The following is a 23788-nucleotide window of genomic DNA, read 5'->3' as shown; positions in this document are numbered from 1 at the left end:
ATAGACCTGAAGTAGGTCAGTGACAGGAGAATGAGGTTGAAGCATATTGAATTAGTAGGTTGGAGGTAGAGGCTGATAGGTTTATTATGTACGAAGTACGTACCTACTACCTAGACCCGCTATGACGCTCCATTTTCAACGACATGAAACTAATATTAGGCAGGCACCACCAGTAAGCACTGGCTGACTCACTGTTAGAGTCGTATAAGCTTTTTTTCCTCTTCCTCATTCAAAATCTTTCATGTTATAAAACCGAACTAGAACAGAATCAAGATCACTCAATCTGTTTATATCAGTTAAAGACAAACTTCAAAACTCGATAAACCCGAAAATACTGCTACAAGCCAGATCAGGGTAAAACTGCATCACTTCATAACCACATAAAAAGTCTCGGGCGAAATGAAACTATGATGGATGGAACATCTCTGGCAAGTCTTCCAGATGATATTGTTCTCGATATTGTCGAGCATCTCGACACAGCTCGTGACGTAGCTCACGTTTCCGCCTTGACGAAGCATCTCCAGAGTCTCATACGCCAAGATGGCTGGCGTACCTTCGTCAAGACCCGGTTCCCCTCCCTGCATATAGCTACAGACTCAGGGACTCGCTGGAGTTCTATTGCAGATCGTGCAACGTACCTGGATCGCTGCTGGGAGAAGCGCGGTTTCTGGGTCAATGTGTTGCATGAAAAGAAGAATCAGCCAGAGAGATTCCAGCGTCGAGTTGCTGGAAGCCAGTCAGTGCTGTTCCATTCTGTTCTCGATGCGCGGCTTATGTCGTCGCTGAAGAATGAGGTTATTGCTGCCGGCGTGGGCGAGAATCTCATGGTTCGCATAAAACCTGTTGATGGACAGCAAGATACCTGGCATCAGATCGGGGGCCATGATCATGGATATCGGGCTGGGACTGGAGATGTCACAGCAACGTCTGTCACAGAGAATGACGGTATACCCAATGTTATTGTCGGGAGGGCCAATGGAGACATCAGCATACACTGTGGCAAGGACGAGTTTGCAACAGTCGCAAGACACTTGAGCCCAGCGGGCGAGGCACTTCTAAACCACGCTTCCGATCCTATGAGGAAATCCCCAGGTCAAGTGGCAGTCTCATCTCTACAGTGGCATCCCGAGACGAATCTCCTGGCAAGCGGGAAAGGCTCGGTTCTGACTCTGTACAATCTCAGTGTGTCAGATGACCAAGTACTGAGCCCTTTGGATTACCATGAATTCTCCAAAGCCAGTCCCGCAGATGAAGCGTCACTCCTGCGCAGCACCAAGTTCATGAGCAAAGATATCATGGCTTGCGCTCTAGGCGGAACTCGAAATCCTCTACGTTGGGGGCAGCTCACACCGGCCGGCTTACAATTCTTCAACGCTCATAGTAACTCTATGTACGTAGACGATGCTTCGAGGTTGGTAAGTGGGGGAGTCAGTGAGAAGACCACAGTTCGAGCAATCGAGCCTGTTAGAGGGGGAAGTGAAGATCTCCTTTTGAGTGCATGGGACGATGGCACATATAGGCAAGTTTATCTCATCAGACCTATTGTCGGCTGTTAACCCCTTATTCAGACTTCTAGATATCCGAACACCCTCACCACAAGACGCAGTATACCGTGATCGCTTTCAACCCTACCAAGCAGGTAGTTCTCTCCTTGTGTATGGTACAGAGCGTTTCGTATCCGGCAGTAACACAGCACCGGATGTCCGTCTATTTGACTTCAGGTACCCAAAGCCATATCATCACACAACTGCTCTTCCATGCTCGCCACAATGGCCCTTTCCCAGCCAGAAGGATGATCACATTATGAAGCAAGGATGGGCGCCAGAGCATCAACCGCAGAAATGCGATTCTCAAAACGGGGTGTTGTGTTACTGGCATGGAGCTTCAAGACGAAACTACTGGCGTCCCGACGCTACCATTCATATTGGCAGTTCCACATATGACAGGATCTATTGTCTGGCCAAGTCGTCCGATCTTTCAGATACCATATACTGTGGCGTTCGCGGTGCCATTCTCGAGATGAATCTCCATCTCACAGAGGACACGGTGCATAACCATAGCCAACGAACTACTCCAACAGATTGGAGCATGGGAAGACCCGGGGGCAAAATCTCGCTGATTGAGACGGGCGTGAGCCTCACCCAGACGAAGGAATGGTCCCTCGATAATCGCGGTGTTCCAGAGCTCGTCGTTCAGCAGCCTCGACCTCGAAAACGAATAGAATTATCAGATGAGGAAAAGAGACACCGTTTGGACTATGCGTTTCATAGACCATAGGATTTCGAAGACATGGGTGTATAGAATTAGACAGAGCATACTCATTCATAGACAGGGCACGGTTTTTAAAATCGCTTGCAATTCTTTCTTCAATAAACATAAACAGCATATCTTTATACAAGTTCTAAACAAAATCTCGCAAGTCTAGTATCCTCTAGCTCTATAACTTTGACTCAGGCATCAGAAGCGCAAGTCTCTCTTTCAACGCTGTCTCCGCCTCCTTCTCAATTCTGTGAACAAGGGCATCGCATGTAGGAATATCATGAATCAAGCCGATAACCTGGCCAGTTGTCCAAACCTGCGAGCTGTGTTAGTCATTGCATCCTCGTCTCAGCTCAAGGTATAAACTTACGCCGTATTCAGTATCGCCGTTCACAAAGACCTCCTTTCCTCGCTTACCGCTCACAAACGGCGCGATCTCGGCAAACTCGCCCTTCTCACTCTTCTTCTCGACCTCGAGAGCCTCCAGGGCAACCTTGTTCTTGAAGAGTCGGGTAGTGTTTCTCCATCTGCGCATGAGAAGTGTCGTGTCGGTCTCGTCCGCGCGCACAATCTCCTCCTTGACCTTCTGGTGCACTGGAGCTTCGACCGTGCACATGAATCGCGTTCCCATGTTGACTCCAGAAGCGCCGAGGCATAGCGCGGCTGCGAGTCCGTAACCATCAGCGAAGCCACCGCTGGCGATGAAGGGAACACCGAGAGTTTGGCGGGCCTTGCTGAGCAGGATAAAGTTTGTAATGTCGCTCTCGCCAACGTGTCCACCGCACTCAAAACCGTCGATACTGAGGAAATCGACGCCAAGCTTAACGGCGCTCTGGGCATGGCGAATCGTGGTGCACTTGTGAAGAACAATGATGCCGGCCTTCTTCAACTGCGAAATAACAGGCCCGGGAGAGTTTCCTGCCGTCTCGACGACCTTGATTCCCTCGTCGATGATAGCCTGAGCGTAGGCGGCGTAGTTCGGGGGCACCATGGCGGGAAGAAGGGTGATATTGACACCGAAGGGGTTCTTGGTGAGGGTACGGCAGCGTTGGATCTCCTTGCGCAGGTCTTCGGGCGTGGGGAAGATGAGGGCAGTGATGATGCCCAAGCCGCCGGCATTGGAGACGGCTGAGGCGAGGTCGGCGGTGCCTACGTGCATCATACCGCCTTGGACGACGGGCACTGGAGGTGGTCAGTACGAGAGTCGAGGCTATGGGATCGGGTGTACAAACCTCTAATGCCGAGTCGCTTGGTGAGTTCTGTCGCAAAAGGCATGATTGCTGATGGCTGATGGTTCTTGGTGGTGAAGAAATGACTAAAGACGAAGTGAAAGAAGAGAAGAGTAGCAGAAAGTCTACGTCTATGGTATCAATGTCTATGATATATTATCAAGCTCATATAAGAAATAAGTCAAAGAAAATGGCCCGAGGCTGCTTGTCCAAAGACGTGCGTACGTGACCATTCTCGCTCGGTATGTCCCCTAAAAGGTGCCGAGGTATGATGCACGTTGGTCTCCACTAATTTCCCCACACTCTTAGCTTGAAGGAGTCGGCTCGGCCCCTCCTTTTTCTTCACATGTGGATGTGGATCTTGCATTCAACTCAATCCAAGATGGATCTTGCATCTTTGAATTTTGCGGGGAATAGTCAATCCAACCGTTGCAGACTAATCTTGGAGAACCTCAAGATTTAAACAGAATCTCAGGGTGTCACAATTTTAGATCGTTTTAGTCTCGTCATAAATAGCTAGCATGGCTCGTGTGGTCTTGTCTTCTCTTAAGCTTTGCTTCACATCTCGTGTTACATGGAAGATGAGTGATCTCCAGAAGATTCACAGAATAAAAAGCTCTCTCTTATAATCACTACTGTAGCTGGCATTGAAGCCACTAGACCCTCTTCTGCCCTTCATATCAAACGCCAACTTCTTCAAAATATGCCTTTCCAATCAATTGACACAACAAGTCATCCATAAAACGCCGTATGTATACAATAACCCATATCATGATATCCCTCGTTTTCCCAGCCAGGACCAGCATCTGTCAATAGATTGCGTGTTAACATCTTGCCTGTTGTCCATATTCCCTCAAACCAGACGCCTGAAATCCCTAAGATTGTCGTTTCCTTGAGTACCATTGCTGGTCGTCATATTATCCTGCTAGCCTCCCCTCCAGTCGATACCCTTTCAGTTGATGTTTGGCTCCAGCAACCGAACCGGTGGACTTCTGTCTCTCGGCTTCTCGATTAGATCAGCGTATGCATCAAGACTCTGGCCCATAACCTTGACAATCTCAAAGATATGTGTTCCCTTGAAAGTCTCTGCCCAAAGTCGCACAACTGCAACAGCGAGTTGTCGCAACTTAGCACTGTCGCTTGATGGCACCTCGTTCTGCCCCGAAAGAGATGGGTCGATTGGCGGAACCGCAAATTCAGTCTCATCGAGCATCCGTCCAACCATATCCAATAGGTTTTTCTCCTCGGGTGAAGCGGGAGCCTCGTGCGGCCCAATCGCCGCAATCGTGAGTAGCCACTTGGATACTAAAATGGCACACTCAAAATTGCACACTATGAGATTGAGTTAGCAATCAAGTCAAGACATTTTCAAGGGGCCAAAGCATGCAATGAATGACTTACACGAATGCTGAATGCTCCATTCGGCCGACTTGGTTCTGGCTACGTAGTTTACGCCAGCCTTAACCAGCATCGACAGGGCGTGGAATGCTTGGAACACTGCCCGGTGCAGTCTTAGACTCCGTACTAGCAAGGGGGTCCTGCTCAGCGCCGACGCCACCAAAAGCGGATCCCGGGTCTCGAGCGCGGTTGAGGGCGTGACATCGGTATAGAGTCGGATGTAGGCTTGTCGCAGTAGCGCTGTGGCCGTGTAATCCAAGGTTCCTCCCACATTCGAGTCCGATGCGTTGTAGTGTCCCGATTCCGCTGCCCTGAGCTGGTGCTGATCTTCAAAACTCGTCTGCCATACACGCAGTGCTTGCGTAACCTCCTCGACATCTTCGGGTTTCATGGTTCGGTGAATATTATATGGCAGACCAGTTGCAAAAGAGGTCTGCTTCAACAGATAGATATGCTGGATGAGGGCGTGGATGAGAACATAGCTTCCCAGTGAGGACAAATGTTGGGGAAGTCCTTGATTTGTTCTGCCAAAAAGTCGTGAGAAGGCGTCATGCAGGGTGAGCTCGATCATTGGCGTCGACTGTCGCATTTCCTGCCATTGCCAAGCTGTCTCAGCCCTCCAAAGCTTACCTCTTTGAGGGAGCAAGAGGTTCAACTCGGATGTCAACAACAATGGCGGCATGTTATAGGCAATGCTGCAAAGATTAAAAAAGCAATAAGCAACGAGCTTCGTCCTTGTGGCTGTCTCCAGTCGAATCCAGGTTTCCCAGTCGTTAACAGCACTCTGGTTGACTTCCGCCACAAGGCCTTCTTCTCGAATGAGAATTGCCAAATTGCTCTGCAGTGATAACGCTTCATGAAGGATAGTTGGCACACCCCAAAGACCGACCGCGAATAGAAGTAGAACTGCTTGGATGGTCTCAATCCGAGCCTGGGGAGTATTTGGAGAACTAAACACAGTTAAAATTGAGCTTCATATAGACCAAGATGAGACTTACTATGGCTCTCGGTGAGTGTCCTGTGTTGTAGGTCGCTCTGACTGTGCAGATGCAAATGAGTGGCGATATGTGGCACTTGGCGAGGGCCTCGTGGAATGGGGACTGTAAGCAGAAGCAGTCGGTAATAAAGCGTGAACCTCCGAAATGCGCCTTCTTCGAATCTGCTCCATCGCGACAGCCTTGGCAGCATACCAAAGGGCATAGCCTCTATTCTTCTCAAAGCGATATTGGGCCCCCACGGCAAGGATAGCAAGCAACAACTCGGGAGCGGCCTCGGCGGGTGAAAAGGTTGGAAGATGAAGGAAAGGCAGATGCTCGTGAAGTCCGCTGATATATCCTTCCAAGAATCTGGTCAATGTGTGCCTGGACGGGAACACAAAGTCATTGGGTAGAACAGCCGAGAACTCATCCAGTCTGTTCTTAATCACAGTGTGGTCGGATACTGAGATACGAAGGGCTGACTGTCGTGCTGCTTCGTCGATACCCCGAGCGGCAGGGTCTGCAGGATCTCGGGCTTCAGTTTGCATCGGAGGGAAGCGGCCTGGCAGAAAGGACGATTTCGATGATCTTCTCTGAGAAAGTCCTCCTTGGCTCCGAGAATACATCATCTGCTGTTCGATTTCAAAATTTGGAGGTAAGAAATGTGACGACGAGGTCAACTCGTCAAGGAAAGGGTTATAATCATCGTAGGAGCCAGTAGGGAGTTGTTGAGGCACATATCCGGATCCCAGAGGCTGATCTTCCCGGGGTCGCTCCGTTGTGTATGCGACGATGGACTCTCCATAGCTACTCTTTCTTCGGGAATCTGGTGAATGTGGTGGAAGAGGCGCTGCATTGACATTTCTCTGGACAGGTGTCGCTGAGCTCGCGAGGGCTGCATCAGAGAGGAGGTCAAGATTACAAGCTGCAGTTCGGGGCTGAGTCCGGGGATCCTGAGGGCCTTGTTGGGTATTTGGTGGAGGACCATGGTGAAACTGTTGTGGCTGCGGGAGTGGTTGTTGTGGTGGCGGAGGTCGCGATACATTTAGATGTTGCTGTCCAAGAGCCTCATTGCTTATCTGACCTTCAGAGATGGAACTCTTATGTGAAGCCGAGGATGTATTGGACGACAACTTCCTAGGTCGGTTGTTGTCCTTGCTACCTTCATTTAAATGCACGAGCTTCTCGTGCCTAACGAGGAGGTCTCTAATATCCATGTAAGCATGTGTATTTGACGACAAAACTGGAGTGACAGGAGAGCCCCAACTGGGATGACACATTAAAGGAAAGACAGAAAGAGGACGAGCGGAGATGACAAGATTTGAAAAATGTGTGGATGAGTGAGTGGTGAGTACTGTTTATGAGTGCCAGGTGGGACGGCCTGAGAGACGGGGTATATAGCGTAACTAGAATAAACGTACCTTCGTCCGAATGTCTTTCCGCAGCGATCCCAACCACATGAGAATGGCTTCTCCTTGGTATGGGTGCGCTCATGGCGTTGAACATGTTCGACACGTCTACACATTAGAAGATCTTATCAGTATACTACTCTGACTCTTGTTCAACAACAGATAACGAACCTGAACCGCTTGCTACAGTACTTGCAGGGTAGAGTCTTGGGCTTTGGTTGGCGAACTTCAGTAGGCTCTGGCCCGACGAGGGGAGGAGGAGGGCCAGGAAGTGGACGAGGAGGGCCTTCCATAGACTGAATGGCAAGCATTGTGAAGGTGAATGCTCAAAGAGCAAGTCCTTGATTCAGTTTCACGTCTGATTCTTGGTATCAAAGTGTGGGGATGGGAGAAGTAGAGGAAAGAGACAGAACAGATAGATAGTTAGATAGATGGAGATGGAGAGAAAGATTAGGATTTGGACCTGGATTTGGAGCTGGGGAAAGATAGATGCAGGCAGATTGCGGGGTGCGTTAAGGGTAGAGCATGGCATGTGGAGGAGAAAATAGACGGTGGCCCGTGAACTGCTACTGTAAGAAGGAGGCTTGCTTTTTGGTTTGCCTTCCGCGGGAGAGACGGGGTGGATGAGAAGAAGATGGGGGGATGGGGTGGGCGGGAAGAACGGGGGAGGAGAAACGAAGTCCAGCAGGAGTTGACTGGGGGTATAGAGACGCCTAAGCAAGCCAAGCCTAAGCCAAGGAGAGTGAATGAAATCCAAGGAGCTGGATGGGATGAGATGGAGTGGACAAGGTCAAGGAAGGCCAAGGTCAAGCCTCAAAAAGACGAAAACACCCCTTTCTCTTTAGCGCTTCCCCTCTCGTGCACTACATTCAGTCAGTACTGTACAATACTGCACAATATCTCGGCTGTTTCCCCCACTCGAGCCGATAACCAAGGTAAGGTCGGTACTGGGGGTTGTTGGTGTTGAGAGTGCGTATTGACACCTAGAGATATGTATTGTGATTTGGTGTGCTAGGCTGTGCTGTTCTGTGCTTGTTGCGCATTACCGTCCTTCCAGATCTTATCAAGTTTTGTCGTTCTTGTGGTGGTCTACTTGTGATTGTGGTTGCGGTATGAAGGTGAGCAGCAACGCTGAACGATGTTCTCGGAAGACTGCTCCGAGACTTGAATATGGATATTGCGTATGTCTATCACTTTCAAATCCTTCAAGCGTTGAAATCGTTCTTCATTTTCATCGCCCAGATCAATTGATGTATAATTTTTCAATCGGGGAACCTGCCCATGTAAGTGTGAAAGGCGGATAATGTGAACGTGAAAGAGGAGAAAACAGGAACAACAAGTGTCTAACTAGGCAAAACGTCAAAACCACGGAGAAGTACCGCTCATCAAGCGAGGAGGGGTTTGCCCCGGACATGGAGAAGATGGAGAACCCAGAATGGCTGGTGCGTGTGTCAAGTTTACGGTGTAAGTCATCGCATCGGCGAGACACCCGAGGAACTGGCACTGGCACCGGGATCAGCCAAGATGGCGTAAATGCGGGTTCATGACGAGATAGTGCATTCGCATGGCCTTCAGTACCTGCTGCACCGTGTTGGAGCAACATTTCCCATCAACTGCATTGTCCCTGTTTGTTGGGGGTTGGTAATAACCCAAATGCTCGAGGACATACGCAAAGGTCTCGACCCAAGTCAACCAAGAGCTTGCTGTACAGTCATGTCCCTGGTGAACGACTCAACTCGGCGGTGGGCGGAGTACACCGAGTAAGGTGTAGCGCCTGGGTTTTGTGCCTGTTGTAGGACAGCTTTAGCATTCGGTGCCACGTAGATGCGCCCAGAGCAAGACAACAGGGGGCGTGGAAGCAGAAAAGAGCGACAAGACGTGGCGAAAACAGGGTGAAGAGGGGAGAGAGAGGAGACAAACCCAACAGGAATGGTATGGCAAGGTACGTATCCGCACTGAGAGTTGCAGTACAGATTGTGCGTAACTATAGCACCTAAAACTGTCCTAGGTGCTGTATCGGTTCGGATAACGCTTGAGGATAGGTGTAGGAAAATCCTCGGGCTGCTGCTGCGACCTTCAGGTCGGACAGGGTATGCTGGCGTAGCGCGGGCGCAAGGGCCAGGGCGGGGAAATTGGAGGTGATAAGCTACTAAGAGATACTTTTAGGACTTTGTGAAGACATCCCTGGGTGCGGCGGAGCTGTCTACCTTGGCTTAGCATACCTAGCGTTCCTGATCGTGCCAAGCCTCACTGTAAGAATCAGGAGTCTGGATTGAAAGTCGGGCGATGTTAGACCGAAATTGATATATCGTACCTACTCCATACTCAAAGATGGGATAGATACCAAGTTGCCTTGTACGTAAAATGAATGCAACTTGAACCGACTCGACAGTCGACACTATTCCCTATTCCCAACTCAACCCAGTGTGGGGAGTGTGAGTGGACAGCATCAATCTGTGGGAATGGATCTCTAAGGAGCCACTGAATCTGCCCAAAATGCAAGCCACAAAGCGGCAGAGAAACAAAGAGCATAGGAAAAAGAAAGGAAAGTCAGCCGCGAAGGCACAAAAAGCACTTTCAAAAGGCGATCATAATGGTACCGTCTAGTACTCCGTACTGGCGAACGGACAGAGACGGCATAGATAGATGATTCAGGTGAATGCCCTGCGTTCATAGGCGCGCACACACGGAATAAACGGAGTGTCTTGCCGTCTTCTCCTGACTGACGCCAGACCAACCTGATGATTGGCAACCTCGAAGAGAAACGGCTGGGCCAAGCTCAAGTCAGTCAGGTCTTTGTTCAAATAACCTCAGTAGCCAAGGCTACGGCGTGTTGAGGCGTACGCAAGGCTTGGTGAACCTCGTCATCGCCATCTGAACAGTCTCACTATCGTCTCGTCTGTGCCAACTCAGCTTGGGCAGCCAAGTCAACTCTCACCCACTCAGTATTGCCAAGCCATCCTGGGCATGTGTCAGAGTTGTGAGGCGTGGAAGTGAAGTCTTGAAGGTGATTTATCATTGTCAGCCACAAGCGAGCAAGGGCGGTTTATCGACAGCCCAGGCACATGTAAAACGGGACATAAGTCGGGAGGATTCGACCGGTTGCAAACTTGTGATGACGATTCATCTCAGCTATCGTGGCGGCACCGTCTCCAGTGCAACCGTAAGTAAGAGGCTATCCGATACAATAGACATGTTTACAAAGCCTTGAAGAAAAAGTTCAACAACCAAGTCAGTCCCTGAATATTTTCCATCTCCAGACCTCTCCACGGCTCCTACCCGAACGTACCTTCCAAGTACCGCCCGGTATATGCGGGGGGAGCACGCACTCGCCCCATGGGGGGTTTGGGGCAAAGGACCTGTCCATCCTGACCCCTGCAACCAGGATTTTCTAGTTCCCTTCCGAGCCAATCATACGAGCCCTTGCAGACTCCAAGACAGGCTATCTGGTTACGGCAGGTCTATCCTTGGTGGTTGAGATCCGTGTCAGTTGGGGCCCAGTTTCTGTTTCCAGGCGGATACACACAAATTCGGCGGAAAATCGCGTTTCCCGCCGCCGACTTACACAATGTTGACCGTCCTTTTTGGCACTGAGAGAGTTTGACTGCTGATTGAGCGCATATAGTCGGTCCGTCAACTGTCTTAGGAGGTAAATCCTCAACAGACATGTCCCGAGTCTAGCTTAGTTTTACACAATCCTAGGAATTTCTAGTGAAATAACTCGATATCGGAGTTGATTCGGCCAATATTCTACACGGAGGTGCTAATGTTTAACAGCCCTGGAGGCTTCATGGTCTAAGCTGCCTACCTTTCTTGCCTTCATCATACACAACCGGAAGGTACTATGCACTTGCCTTGATGTGATTTTCTTCAAGGCGCCTTCCTTATCTGAAGTGATTCGCTTACACGTGATAGGACTCTTCATCTTCAGCTTACCTCGTAAAATTACTTTCCACTGACACTGACAACCTCTTCAACTCGCCCGTGTACATTTCAACGTAGCTTATCCAATCAAAGCCACTCCTGTTTTCCTCCTCACTGCCGCCTTTCGCGCCGTTACTTTGGAGATCAAAGGCGCTACGAGAAAACGTTACGGAAAGAAAATCACTTCTTAGTTCAGGGTGGGAAGCGGAGACAGGGCTGATGCGGAGCAAAGGAACTTGAGCAACACCAGATCAGTCCTCTCTAAGCACACTGTTTTACCAGGAAGATCGAATTCCTAATACTATCAACAAAATACCGCTGTTTCACCAACACAAAATTGCAGCCTCTGGCAGTAAAAAGGTAGGAACCAAGATTTCCAACAGCAACAAAACTTACCGCCAAAATCTGATCTTGATGTGCGGGTTTTTATAGATCTACAAGACACGCACTTGGGGATCCGGAATCCAAGGTAGTTGTCCGCCCTATTGCGCAATGACTAACACAATCCAACTGCATTGCAAGCGAGAAGGAAATTCCCAACTCTTCCCAAACTCTCCTCCCCCGTCGGCTCCGCTTCCGTCCTAGATCTGCCTTTACATAGCTGCAACGATGCTGTCTACAACACCCCCAAGAATGTGGTGATCAGCCTACAGTCAAGGTCCAGGGTCCCTGCTAACATCGGCGTGTTGAGTGTCTTCTCTCGCACTTTGTTGAGACAGGAATATGATGCTGTATCCCCATTAGTTGTTCAACGTCAACCAGCCTTGCGTTGTCTGTCAGCCAGCACCAGCTTGAATAGATCATGTCTCGCATGCCTAGAGACAATAGAATCGCCGAGTTAAAGAGCGGAACCGATTTCGCTTCTCCTCGGATGCGCTTAAATCATCCCCTTTAGAAATTCTCCCGGGGACATTTGCCAAGTTCGGATACACAGTATAGGTTCGGTAGGTGGTTTTGGTATTTGCTAATAGTAACTAATAGGTAGTGGAGGTTTTGAGATCAGACAAGCGAGTGCTGGGATCTGTGGAGGTGCGGGGATTGATGGTCGGTGCGTGTGGGGTAGTCTAGACTTTGGATCTCGCTCCCAGGCCCAGGCTCAGAAGACATGACCATGCTCATCTGCTCATCAAGCTCAACTGGAGTCAGTCATTTACCAGCTCAGCATGGGCAAACGGGCCTCTTTGCATTGGAACTTGAGCTCGTGGAGACTCCGGACTCACTCCGCCATACAACCTGGGCACCCTGTGCACCATGAATATTGTCTGCCCCCAATCATGCAAGCGTTCAGCCAGTCTGCGCTCTGCCCCCCTGCAGGTGCAGACCGCTAGAGTAGATGATTGATACTGGTACTCGAATTGTCCTTTGGCTAGCTTTTACCCCCGCGTTATAGACATGAGGCTTCATTTCCCCGTGGGGTTGACTCTTCGTCACACACCGCGTATGAGCCGAGCCCACCCTTTTCATTCCGCCGGGATGTTACCGAGTCCAGGAAAGAAAGTTTGATGATAAGGCTACGGTGCAGTATGCTAACTTGGCACTTATTGAATAGATCCGAGCCTATTTAAACACATGTGTACCTGACTCGCCGGATTCAATGATAGTTACATCATTCCAGGACCACTCATCAACTCGAGTCGGCCCAACACTTTGAGCTCCTTGATCTGACCGAGCTTTCAAAATCCGGGGTCCCCAAACGATTGCATGAGGTGGCAGCCACTTCGATCCGGGTGCAAATGCGGGGTTGAGAAACAGCCTATGAAAACCGTATCTGTATTGGGCGCCGCAACTTAGATATCATCGGGAAGTTGGTCTTCGTTCCGGATAATATCGTGATAACCTCGGTCGTGTCAGGGCAGAGTTACTCAACTGTGCTTCCTTTGCTGTCGCATCGCAATGTTGAAGGGCAACACTAGCAACACTGAAACGGAGTTGAGAAACCGTCAAGACTTGTTGATAGTGATAACACTGGCAATGGTTCGAACTGTGTCTGATCAGAGACGTTGTTCAAGCTCGCGCCTGCTGGTGCCGACACTAGCTAAGGAGCCTTCTCAGTTCATACGAAACTACTTTTCTAAGCATCAAGACGTTGAGTTTTTCCTTTCTTGCGTCCCTTGGTCAGTAGATTTTCAGCATCAGATGGAGAATTGTAGTTCGTCAGGTCACGTTCAATGTCACCCTGCTGCTTTTGGTTTATTCAATTTGTTACAGGATGTGCCCTACTTAGCGCCCTTGGGCATTGATATATTCAAACAACGACATCAAAAGGTGTTGGTGCCGGCCTCGCTTTTCTCAGCCTCTCAGGGTCAGCCTTGGAGTGAGTAACCAACTTGACCGCTCTCACTGCCAAGCTGGATTAGACGCTGTCTCATACCGTCGGCCCTGCGCCTATCTTCCTCCGGGAGTGACTCGAAAGCACATTTGTCAACCCAGTTACCAATTCCATGCTGTAGAACGTTCCTCGCTCGAAGAGTGCTGCCCTGCACATGGCCAACAGAGCCGTGTAGTGTCATTCGCTCCTTGCTGCTACTGTAAGCCCCGCGGTGCAGAATATTATTGTTATAAAAGACAATATCGCCGGGCTGCAGCTTGACGATGAGCTGGTCTGGCAGGAACTTGGCAAAGGGATCTGCGTTTCGCTCAGTTGAGGTCCTAGCGCGCTTGTGCGAGCCAGGCACGACGATGAGAGAATCATCATCCCATAGAGCGAAGTTATACTGAGCATGGTAGGCATGCTTGCCAAGACGCTCCATCTCCTCGTCCTCGCTAGCCTCAGCGGGGATATCATCACGATGCCACCTCAACTCAAAATCCCTTTCTGGCCTGACAAGCATGTTGAACAGCTCCATCACGAGATGCTCGTCTTGGCATTGCAGCAGCTGCATAACAATGCCGAGAATGGCTTCAGAGAAGTACAGCTCTGTGAATAGCTCATGACCAGGGAGATCAGGGTTCATGAGATGTTGGACACCCCATATTCCATGCTCACGTGCCTGACTGGCATCCCATGGTGGGAACTGTTTTCCTACAGTTCGTACTGCATACTATTAGGAGAATATTTATTTAGAGTAATAGTTAGGGGTTATACCGTAAGGCCATTGCCCTTCGCGAGCCAGCTGAGTGGCCTTTGAGCCTACCTCGCGGAGAGCATCGAGCTTATCCTTGCTCACGATTGACTTTATGACCACAAACCCATCCCTGTTGAGATCTTGGAGATACTGCGAGGTGGACATGATGTGATATGAAAATGCGGGTTTTGGTCCGTTGAACGAATTGCGGCTTGCGGCGCGGCTTGTGGACCGCCGGTAAAATAAGACAAAAATTCCGTTACGGTCGGTACCCCTCTCGAGCTATAAAATAGTACTTGGAGATACAAGCAGCTGACAGGTCATCGGCCAAAAGGCTCTGTAACACAGGCAAGGATGGTTGAAGAGGTCGAAACGAAGCGAGACTTGGCGCGGATATTTACAGAAAGAGTTTCAGTTCCTTTTGCATGCCCAAAAGTGCTTCTTCTTGTGCTATTATGAGCCCTTTTAAGAATCGATGTGGGGAACGTACTCACCAACGGACGGCTCGTTGCATCTACTACAATGGAGCCTCATAAGGTCAAGTAACGTAGCAATTGGAGTACAGCATCGTGAGTAGTAAGAGTCTCTGTAGTCAGACATTCATTACCCTTCCGCATGTGCCAGCGCAAGTGCAAGTGCAAGTGCAAGTGTAAGTGCATATGTAAGAGAATCCACAGTATCAACTGTGGTTGTTATAATCGTCATTCATTAACCGATTGCCAACCAGTTTCGTCTTTTACCTATCTATCCGTTGCCTTCGTAATGATCAACTGCACTTCTCGGCAGACCACCTCACAGCATATCCCTTGACAGTCTTCTGCACATCCAAGTCACCGGGGTCGTTCTCAAACAGTGGCTTGTCGAGTCTTCGCTCAGCAATCTGTTCCACCTCAAAGCCCTGATCGCGCGCAATGTCAAAGAATCCCTCATCAAGCTCCTTCTTCCACGGTCGGTATGATGTGAAGAAGACATAGGCCACGCTCTCACGGGAAACCTTGAGGGTCTCCTTGATGGACTTGACCATGTTTCCGTGCTCGCTGTGCCGGAAGAGAAGATCTGCCAGGATGAGAACATCGAAGCGCTCTTCGTGAGAGTCATCAGTTGGGTTCAGGCGAGTAAGCAGTGGGATAGGATCAGCGCCCCAGACGAAGCCCACAGCGTCGACAGTGTTGGCGATTCGGCCACGAGGCTCAACCGTTTCGTCACATTCATCGATGTTCTTCTGCATGATTCTGACGATATCTGGGTCTGGGTAATCTGTCACCACGACCTTGCGCGCACCAAGAATAGCAGCGACAAGACTGGGCAGACCAGCCGCGGCACCAAGCTCCAGAACCGTCTTCTCACGTACTCGAGAAGGATCCTCCTCGAAGAAGTCGGAGATCATCTTGGCACCGTTCCAGAGATGGTGGGCTTCGGTAGGGCTGGCGCCAACAAGGTGAAGTGTTATGGGCTTGCCGCTTTGCATGGTAAAGACCTGAGATGTAGGAGGAGGCGTAGGTGGGCAGTAATCCTCTGGGTCATCCATGAGGTCGCCAAATCCATAGTCTACCTCGCCAGACATTGTGTCGAGTGAAGAATGCGATCCTGGGCGAGCAATACTAAGTCTGAAATGTGTGTGGGTGTAAGATTCTGTCGATTGACTTTTGTGTGATTATATGGGCGCAGTTTAAATACTCCGTGTCCTAGGGAAGAGCTATTCTTTAAGCTCGTTTTCTCGCGTCTGGTTTCGGTGATAAGCTTGTACTGAGATCTGAGTCTCAGAGCCCAAGTTTTGCTTCTTCTGGTTGTTGAAAGTCGTGAAGAAGAGTTTTGATTCGAGTGGGCCAAACTTCCAATTGGTGCGCTCCCACAGTGCGCCAAAATATCCATCTGTCGATACCATCCCTCAATAAACCTACCATATAAATCCACCGAATAAGAATAGACAAGTTGTTCTTCCGCCGTCATGGCCCCAAGACTTCCATGGGAGGGAGGGGAATATAGGTGAGTATCTCCTCTATCCGAATCGCTGCCGTGCCAATTCCCTCAACATGCTCACAGTCCCCTCTTCCCTTTCCCTCCATGCTCTCTTCTTCTCTTCCACCTCTTCCCTTTTGGCCCTTTCGATCTCCTCTCTGCGAATTTCCCTCTCTGTCTTGCGCCGTTGCTCCCTTTCCTTGGCTTTCTTATACTCATCCAATGAGTCTCCACCGCCCATGAGCTCTCTCTCGTCTTTGACTTCCATGGCATCGGGGCTCTTGTCGCGGAACGAGCGCATCTTGTCCGCCACTGCTGCTCGCTTTTCCAACATGCGCTCGCGAGTCCCGGCCTCAGCACGAGGGACCAAATCTTCGAGACGCTCCTTCTGCAGAGCCCGATCAGCTTTGCGCGCTTCACGTAGGTCCGCGATAGACGCTTGCTTGTCTTCCTCAGCAAGCTCAGCTCGTAAAGATAGATCCTGAAGTGTGGGAATGCCTGGTCCAGACCGCCGTGTGTGATCAGAACCTGGAAGTGTTGGGCCATAGTCATCTTCATCGTCCTCGCTCTCACGATCTTCTCTGTCGTTCGTAGGTTCTTGCACTTCGTCCCGATGCACAGAAGCACGCCTTGCTTGAGGCGCAACTGGATGATTCGATGTAATTCGTGCAAAGGTCTCAGGATCGTACCATCCTTCTGCCAACTCCTTTCGGTTCCACTTCCCAATGAAGCTCTTCCATCGCCCTCTGACTTCATGATCGTCCATCTCGGTGATGTTCTTCTGCTTCTGAAGACTTAGATATTCACCAAACAGTGGCTTGAAAGAAGACAGATCGGCTTTTGACAAGGGTCGCGCCTTGAATGGTAGGTTAACCACAGCTTCAGGCTTGCGACTTGCATGATCCCGGGATTTATGTGATGAATGATGGCGATGATGATGTTTGGGAGACGAGCGACGGCCGCTTGGCTCAGAGTGATGTCTCTCGTGTCGATAAGATGATGTCTTAGATCGTTTGTTATCAGGTGATCGTGATCGTGATCGTGACCGTGACCGTGAGCGCGTGTTTTTATATGAAGTGTCGCGGTCCTGGCTTCTCCTATAATTGTAGTCACGGTGCGGTGATCTTTCTCTAACCCGGTTACTGCGGTCCATCTCGAAGCCTTGAGACTATGTCTGAGTATTGCAATTCCAATAACTAAGCGATTAAAAGTTGTGGTGATAAAATTAGAACGTCGATGAGATGAATCTAGTTCAAAGTGTTTTAAGATGAGATTTTGAGGTCAAGGGATGAGCACAGTGCGCTCCGCTTTTCTTCAATGTCACTTTTAGGTTAGTAGTTTACAGCAAACACAATGCCTTTGCAGAATGATGAGACTAATGTGAACTCAGAATCATGTATCATAGCGTGAAGGGGAGTAAATCGTATTTCTATGCATAATGTGCCAAAGCGTCTCTATTCCTCCCAATCTTTCAGTGGCCTTCTTCGTCATTCCAAAACTCCAATGGGTATAATCGCAAACTAGCAAATCGCAGCCCTCGTCTTCCCCCCTTACGTGATGATTTCTTTGCATCCGCAGGATCTCTAATGGGCGAGTTTGAAAGGTTGATCGAAGAAGCTCTCATACTCTCAGAGGTGTTTTCTAGGCCTGGCCTTCTGCTTCCACCGCTGACTCAGAGTTGCCATGAATTACACAGCCTAAACACTGACAATCATCTCCGCACGGACAGCTTGCCTCCTCACCAGCACAAGAGTCTCCGAACGGGTAACTGACAAAGAAGAAATCATTCGCCGACAGTGCTTGCTCTTCACTAATGCCTGACGCCGCTTCAGAAGGAGTTTGTGGGGCGACTGGCGATACAGTCCCGTCGGTAGAGCCGATAGTAGGTACAGAAGCCGTGTTTGTGGTGGCGCTGTGGCCATTTGTTGTAGGCGTTTCACCATTTCCGTGTCCGTTCACATGGGTGTAACCGGTATCCATCATGCTCTGCCAGGCCGATCGAACATAGTTCTGCGTCGCTTCATTGTACGGATGGGCTGCGCAGCCTACACACTCACATGAGGCACCACAGCTACACTGATGAGAAGTGCCCGTCGCCGAATGGGGAGTTTGAGGGGCAGTCGGGGCCGGGAACGGTGTTGCACCATGCATTCCGAAGGGTGAAGGCATGCCCCCTTGACCAGCAAAAGTCATCGCGGCCATTACTTGTCTCCATTGCTCCGGCTGAAGAGGCTGCAAGTATGAACCATACTGAGGTGGGTATGTGAATACAGTGGGCTGAGGGTAGTAGGCGTACATGCCGTTAGGCATCATGATGGGTGTCGGAAAAGGCGACATCATCATGCTGTTGGGCGTCGGTATATCGTTGGCCGGTACATTATCGTTCTTCTGGTCGAGTTTGGGGGAGTCATTACTGGAAGAGCAACAACTCTTGGCCTTGGCTTTCGGTGGGGCCGGTACTGAAGGCATTGTAATTGGAACGGAAGCAATATTATTGGAATTTCCTCCTCCGCAGCAAGAGCCGGCTTTTGGTGTAGACTGAATTGGTTGTTCTAGAACTTGCGTGCTCGTTATTGAACCAGACTGGCCGGTCATGGTCTCTTTTGATGTGCCTGGACTCATCATAGGGGGTGGTATATGTGGTTGGAACGCTGGATACATGACGGGTCCAAAAGGGCTGTCTGCTGGTGTCATACCCATACTCCCATAAGGAGACATGTCAGGAAGAGGCGCGACCGGCTTCTGGGATATGTCCTCGAACGAGGGCAAAATATTGAGCATTTTGGGATCCATTCGCTGGAAGGCCGATGGGTCAACAGACTCTCTTCTGCTAGAGCTTCCGCCTTTCGAACTCGTTTTCTGTACTCGATATCCAGAACCTGGTGTTTTGCTAGCAGGGCTCTGGGGTGTGGAGCTGCTTGTGCTATCACCATTCTCAGGCTTTGGTGATTCGGTATCTTTGCTGGGACCACAATGACATGCTTGTTTCTTTGGTATCGCGGCCGTGACTCTGCCGCAAGAACATGGGCGAGAAGCCGGATGAGGACATGTACTAAGAGGTCTACCCGGCTTCCTCACAGGTACCATTAGTCGCTCGTTTGCGTGTGTACATTTAGTAGAGCGATGACCACGAATACAAGGCTCGCTACAAGTCCAGAGTTAGCAAAGTCTAACCAACAGACCGACGGCAGTTGACTGCGCCAGGATTAATCGTACCAGGCCATTTTTATTCCATTGATGAGAGGCATGGTGAGACTGTCGTCGGAAACGTATGTACGACGGATGACAGAGGTGGAGCAAGACGGATAGTGGTAGAGATGGTGGCCGGCTCACAGCCGTAACAATTGCCTACAAATGCGCAAGTCTCGCAAGAGTCGACATGAGAGGGAGAGTGTGTGGAAGAAGCGGCGTGGATTACTCGGCGACACTCGAGGACTCGGGATTTGCGTCGCAAACGACGGGATACAGAAGGCGGGTTTCCAAAGTTCACGGCGGCTGTGCTATATGAAAGTGTCGTACTAGGACTCGATGAAAATGGTAGCTTGTGGCCGATGTAAGTGGCTGCTATAGAATGCGAGATTGGTGTGAAATGGCATGTATCGTCGTCGTTGTTGTCGTGTAAGAAGAAGATGTAACAAAGCAAAACGGAGGATGGTTCATTATTCAGGGACCCAACCTTTCCCCTTCCCTTGTCAGCAGCCGGCGGACGACCTGCCTGCAAATGTTCGTCGCGCCCCCCACCATGCGGGGGCTGCAGCGGGCAAGAAACGCCCTAAAGAGCCCAAAGGGTGTCTAATCCCAGCAAGGCACTTGGTTGGCAAGATCACTGTGACGCTAACGACAGACTTGGCTCTCGGTTCTGGCGCGCATCAATTTTGGTGTTCGGTGCCCGCTCAGCTAAGATCGGCTCGGAATAGTAGACGTTGAAAGTCATGCCATGTTGAAGATGGTTCCGTGATAAGATAAAAATTATTCCGAGGACATGTTAATATGAAAACGAATGTAATAGAGTGTATCACCAGGATTTGAAGTTCTCCATGACGTTGTTGATTCAATATTACCTACAAGCCAAGCCCAACATGTTCCCCCCGGCTCAGGCCCGTTCCTCTAATTCAGCCGCCGCCGATACGGAGCACTGTATAGCCGGAGACCCGGCGGTTCTCTTCCGTGCAACGTCCGAAAGAGCATATTTGACAATTCAACGACTCTAATCAAAGTGAAACATGTTTAAATATAAATACAAGGTCTGTTCCCTCCCAATAATAGTGAGAAAGAAAAAATCGACTTTACCGCATTTCAATCACTCATGTCACTTTTCTCTTCCCTCTCCACTATCTTGTGTCCGTATCCATCAGCCAACCCGGCCGAGTGAGCAAGTTTCCATTGGCTCAAAGGCCCCGGCCACCTTCAACACCAACACCACCATAAAGCTCAAGCGCTCAGCTTTCTCCTGTCGACTGTTTTTACCTCATACGTATGAATTGCTTTCCGCCATATCAATATTTGTGACGTAACATGGTTCGGACCTCGACAAAGTTGACAGGAGTTAGAGGTACAGTCCATCCTAATAGCATAGACGCATAGCTCATCACAAACTCATCTGCCAACGACAATGTTGCAATTATCAGCATGTGCTTTCCACATCTACGTTACATTGTGCCTCTGTTCTAGGCTCATCTCCCGTGGGATCCTCGTCTAGTGTCTGGTCTCATGTCATGCTCTGCACATTCTTGGCGTTCCGGCCTAGATATTGGATCCAACTCAACTGATCTTCAAATGTCCAGCGGTCGCACACAAGCTAGAGATCGCATCCTACTCTTTGGTCCGCCTTGGTCCCACGCCGTTGGATGGCGCCATCTTGCAGACGGAACGGTACGTCTAATCCATTACAAATTGGTATCATTGAACTTGGCCTATCTCTATGCGCCCTTGTCCGAGTCGTCTGAATCAGCAAACATATCCACTGCTCGCATCCGTCTTCGAGGCTGTCCGGCTTGAGACGGTTCTTCTTTGGTCTTGTTCTCAGTGCCGATTGTAGGTTGATCTGTAGGCGCTGGGGGCAACTCATCCCCCACAGCCTCATCTTCATCCATTGGTTCTCCAACCACATCGTCTTCGTCGATAGGCTCTCCCTCGATGTCATCCTCGTCAATTGGTTCTCCCTCGATATCGTCCTCTTCGATCGGCTCTCCAATAACATCATCCTCAACAATCGCCTCGCCCTGAACGTCATCATCCTCCTCCTCCTCCTCCTCGACGGTCGAAACCGGTAGTGCACGTAATTGTCCATCCTCCACCGTCTTCCATTTGCCCTTCTTCTCTTCGCTATCCTCCTTCTCAATGGCAACCAGCGACGGCGGGTTCTCAAAACTTCGAACAAATAGTTCCTGGCTCTCAACAGGGAAGACGCACCATCCCTCCCAGAGATTCAGAACAAGGTGAATGCTACGCTTCCACTTCTCTGCACGTAAACGTCCCCACTTGAGTCGCTCCGCCATGAGGCCCAGTGTCTCGAACGTCTTCCGGTCTTTCAGTGATGTCTCAAATAGCTGCCGAAAACGCCAGGCGTGCCGCAAGCCGCTTGTCGATGAAGACGACAGTATATCACTGACGACATACAATCCCACCAGACTAGCACCACTGATATCGGGGCCCTCGTTGCTTGGCGCCTCTTCGGGGGCGCTTGTTTGTAATTCTTTACTCTCGGACTTCTTGTCAGGGTTTGCGCCAGTAAGAGCAAATGGCTTCTCAACATTGAATGTGATCATCGCCACGACCTCGTCAACTCCTCGACTAGCATGGGTAATTGCGAAACTCGTCACTCTCGCGACATCGCCCTTTCTTAACCTCGACATCGACGTCGGTAACCGTGCAAGGAGATGTGTTAGCTTGGCTTTCTCCAGCGGGTTGAGGAACGCCTTTTCGGACTCCGCATCTGGGTTTTCTCTCTTATTGTCATCCTCAAAATCCTCGTCGTCCGATGAGTTGTACTCTGAGTCCGACACAAATTCATCCAGCTTGGTCGTGTACTCAAACTTGAGGTTCTTCTCTGGGGCCTTCCATGCATGCGAACCATCAAAAAGGGGGACGTATTTCCCCTTTTGTCGTGATTGCTGTGAACCTGTAATGACCTCCCAAAGTCTCCATCGGTACCATATACCGCCTTGACTTCTTGCATCCCATATCCATGCCCATTTTTCTTCCCTTTGCACCTCAGGTCGTGACATTAGCAGCGCCTCGAATTCTGGGCCATGGGCAAGAACTCCCTCGATAACCTTGCTAATTAGTTGGATAATTTTTACATCAGTGGGCGGTTTGACCGGCACATGTAACAGGGCCGACCGATTAATGCCTGCGCCAGGAGGTCCATAAGAGGTTGGGGGCGCAAATCTGCTATTGAATCCATGCTGCGTGTGCGGGTTTTGTGGTCCTGATGGTTGCTCAACAGGCTTCGCACCAAAGGGATGTGATGTCGCTGAAGAGCCTATATTTGGCAATGCAGCCGAACTCGCAACGGCTGATGAAAGATGGCGATGGAGAGATAAGTAATATCCATAACCTAGATATCGGTTCTGTAGCGCATTGACGGCCGCATCGATCTCGTTCGCAGGTGTTTCCTGGGACAATGTGACAATCGAAACGGCATGCTTTCTTTCCGAGTTCCCAGAGCTGCTCGAAGGTGTGATTTTGACATTCTCGACTGTCAGATTGTCTGGGATCAGGGCCTTGATCGTGGCTGGGGAAGTTCCTGGAGGAATGTTCGACAGTCGCAGTGTAGGTTTCGCTATAGCCTTCTCTTCTGCCCTATCCGTCACGCCGTCCATATCTTCATCATCGCTTGTATTGAAAGCTCTCGCTGCTGGGATCGGCCCTCCTCCACTGGCTCCCTCATCATAGCCCAGGACTCCCTTATCCCGCGATGGCCGCGCAAAGTCCTGGAAAGATCGCTTTTTCGCGAACGATGATGGCGGAGGTCCCAAGCTTCCTGGTCCGCTCTTCAGTCCCGATGTCCCAAAATGTCGTCTTCCTGGTCCCGAGGGTGGTGGCTGGCCTCCAAATCCATGTCGCGGGCGTGGAGGTGCTGAAGAGCTGGGTGCATTGTGTCCATCGTAGTCATCATCGCGGTCGAAACTTTTGACGAATTCATTATATACCGCGGCGGTTTCTGCTTCTTCTCGTAGTCGCTTGGCTTCAGCTTCTGCCTTTTGTTTCTCGAAAGCGGACTGCTTGGTCGGTTTTTGCAGCTTGGCTTCCAAGCTTGGGAATTCGGATACGCCCTTTCCGGAGGACATTTTCGGTTTCGATTTGTAGTTTGTTGATTCAGTGCATCTCTGTTGTCGTACGCGAAGTATACCCAGTCTCCATCGAGATACAGACCGTTGAAAGAAAGACTGAACACAATGTTGATTGGAGTTATGGTTAGCTGTCGCAATACCTAGTCACAGCGCGTCCCCGAAGCTCCAGTTCAGTGGGACTCGTCACTGTGAGCCTTATCGCTTACGATGTGCTAGTTTTAATGGGGTATAACGCAATTCGGTATTTCGAGGTCAACTACCCTATGGTTCCAT

The 23788-nt window shown here is 50.1% G+C and overlaps 8 protein-coding genes across 9 annotated transcripts; 1 reads left to right on the top strand and 7 right to left on the bottom strand.

Annotated features, from left to right (window-relative positions):
• The first annotated feature begins 189 nt into the window (after positions 1-189).
• Positions 190-2410, top strand: FOIG_02238 (uncharacterized protein). The gene is made up of 2 exons (XM_031199445.1): positions 190-1519; positions 1569-2410. The coding sequence occupies exons 1-2, from the start codon at positions 408-410 to the stop codon at positions 2275-2277; spliced, it is 1821 nt and encodes a 606-aa protein (XP_031071482.1). The 5' UTR covers positions 190-407; the 3' UTR covers positions 2278-2410.
• Positions 209-3750, bottom strand: FOIG_02237 (enoyl-[acyl-carrier protein] reductase I). The gene is made up of 3 exons (XM_031199444.1): positions 3492-3750; positions 2630-3441; positions 209-2575 (listed from the first exon to the last, which is right to left on the bottom strand). Exons 1-3 carry the CDS (start codon positions 3532-3534, stop codon positions 2438-2440), a joined length of 993 nt encoding a protein of 330 aa, XP_031071481.1. The 5' UTR covers positions 3535-3750; the 3' UTR covers positions 209-2437.
• Positions 3751-3990: 240 nt separating this feature from the next.
• Positions 3991-9038, bottom strand: FOIG_02236 (uncharacterized protein). Of its 2 annotated transcripts, XM_031199442.1 has the most exons (5): positions 7444-9038; positions 7285-7380; positions 5885-7069; positions 4890-5836; positions 3991-4820 (listed from the first exon to the last, which is right to left on the bottom strand). In XM_031199442.1, the coding sequence occupies exons 1-5, from the start codon at positions 7581-7583 to the stop codon at positions 4441-4443; spliced, it is 2748 nt and encodes a 915-aa protein (XP_031071479.1). In that variant the 5' UTR covers positions 7584-9038; the 3' UTR covers positions 3991-4440. The 2 variants fall into 2 exon arrangements, with proteins under 2 accessions (XP_031071479.1, XP_031071480.1); XM_031199443.1 differs by having other exon boundaries at positions 3991-5836.
• Positions 9039-13072: 4034 nt separating this feature from the next.
• FOIG_02235 (uncharacterized protein) lies at positions 13073-14761 on the bottom strand. Its single transcript, XM_031199441.1, has 2 exons — positions 14282-14761; positions 13073-14230 (listed from the first exon to the last, which is right to left on the bottom strand). Exons 1-2 carry the CDS (start codon positions 14424-14426, stop codon positions 13500-13502), a joined length of 876 nt encoding a protein of 291 aa, XP_031071478.1. The 5' UTR covers positions 14427-14761; the 3' UTR covers positions 13073-13499.
• A 266-nt stretch (positions 14762-15027) lies between these two features.
• Positions 15028-15825, bottom strand: FOIG_02234 (uncharacterized protein; the record flags this gene model as incomplete). Its single annotated transcript, XM_031199440.1, has 1 exon — positions 15028-15825. The coding sequence occupies one exon, from the start codon at positions 15823-15825 to the stop codon at positions 15028-15030; it is 798 nt and encodes a 265-aa protein (XP_031071477.1).
• A 435-nt stretch (positions 15826-16260) lies between these two features.
• On the bottom strand, positions 16261-17373 carry FOIG_02233 (uncharacterized protein; the record flags this gene model as incomplete). Its single annotated transcript, XM_031199439.1, has 1 exon — positions 16261-17373. The coding sequence occupies one exon, from the start codon at positions 17371-17373 to the stop codon at positions 16261-16263; it is 1113 nt and encodes a 370-aa protein (XP_031071476.1).
• A 488-nt stretch (positions 17374-17861) lies between these two features.
• On the bottom strand, positions 17862-19468 carry FOIG_02232 (uncharacterized protein; the record flags this gene model as incomplete). Its single annotated transcript, XM_031199438.1, has 2 exons — positions 17862-19365; positions 19437-19468. 2 exons carry the CDS (start codon positions 19466-19468, stop codon positions 17862-17864), a joined length of 1536 nt encoding a protein of 511 aa, XP_031071475.1.
• A 1129-nt stretch (positions 19469-20597) lies between these two features.
• Positions 20598-23667, bottom strand: FOIG_02231 (uncharacterized protein). The gene has a single exon (XM_031199437.1). The coding sequence runs from the start codon at positions 23510-23512 to the stop codon at positions 21140-21142; it is 2373 nt and encodes a 790-aa protein (XP_031071474.1). The 5' UTR covers positions 23513-23667; the 3' UTR covers positions 20598-21139.
• Positions 23668-23788: the final 121 nt, after the last annotated feature.

The sequence above is a fragment of the Fusarium odoratissimum genome (genome assembly GCF_000260195.1).
Source record: "Fusarium odoratissimum NRRL 54006 unplaced genomic scaffold supercont1.2, whole genome shotgun sequence".
NCBI classification, from domain to species: domain Eukaryota; kingdom Fungi; phylum Ascomycota; class Sordariomycetes; order Hypocreales; family Nectriaceae; genus Fusarium; species Fusarium odoratissimum.
This window is presented reverse-complemented; position numbering and strand designations above follow the sequence as displayed.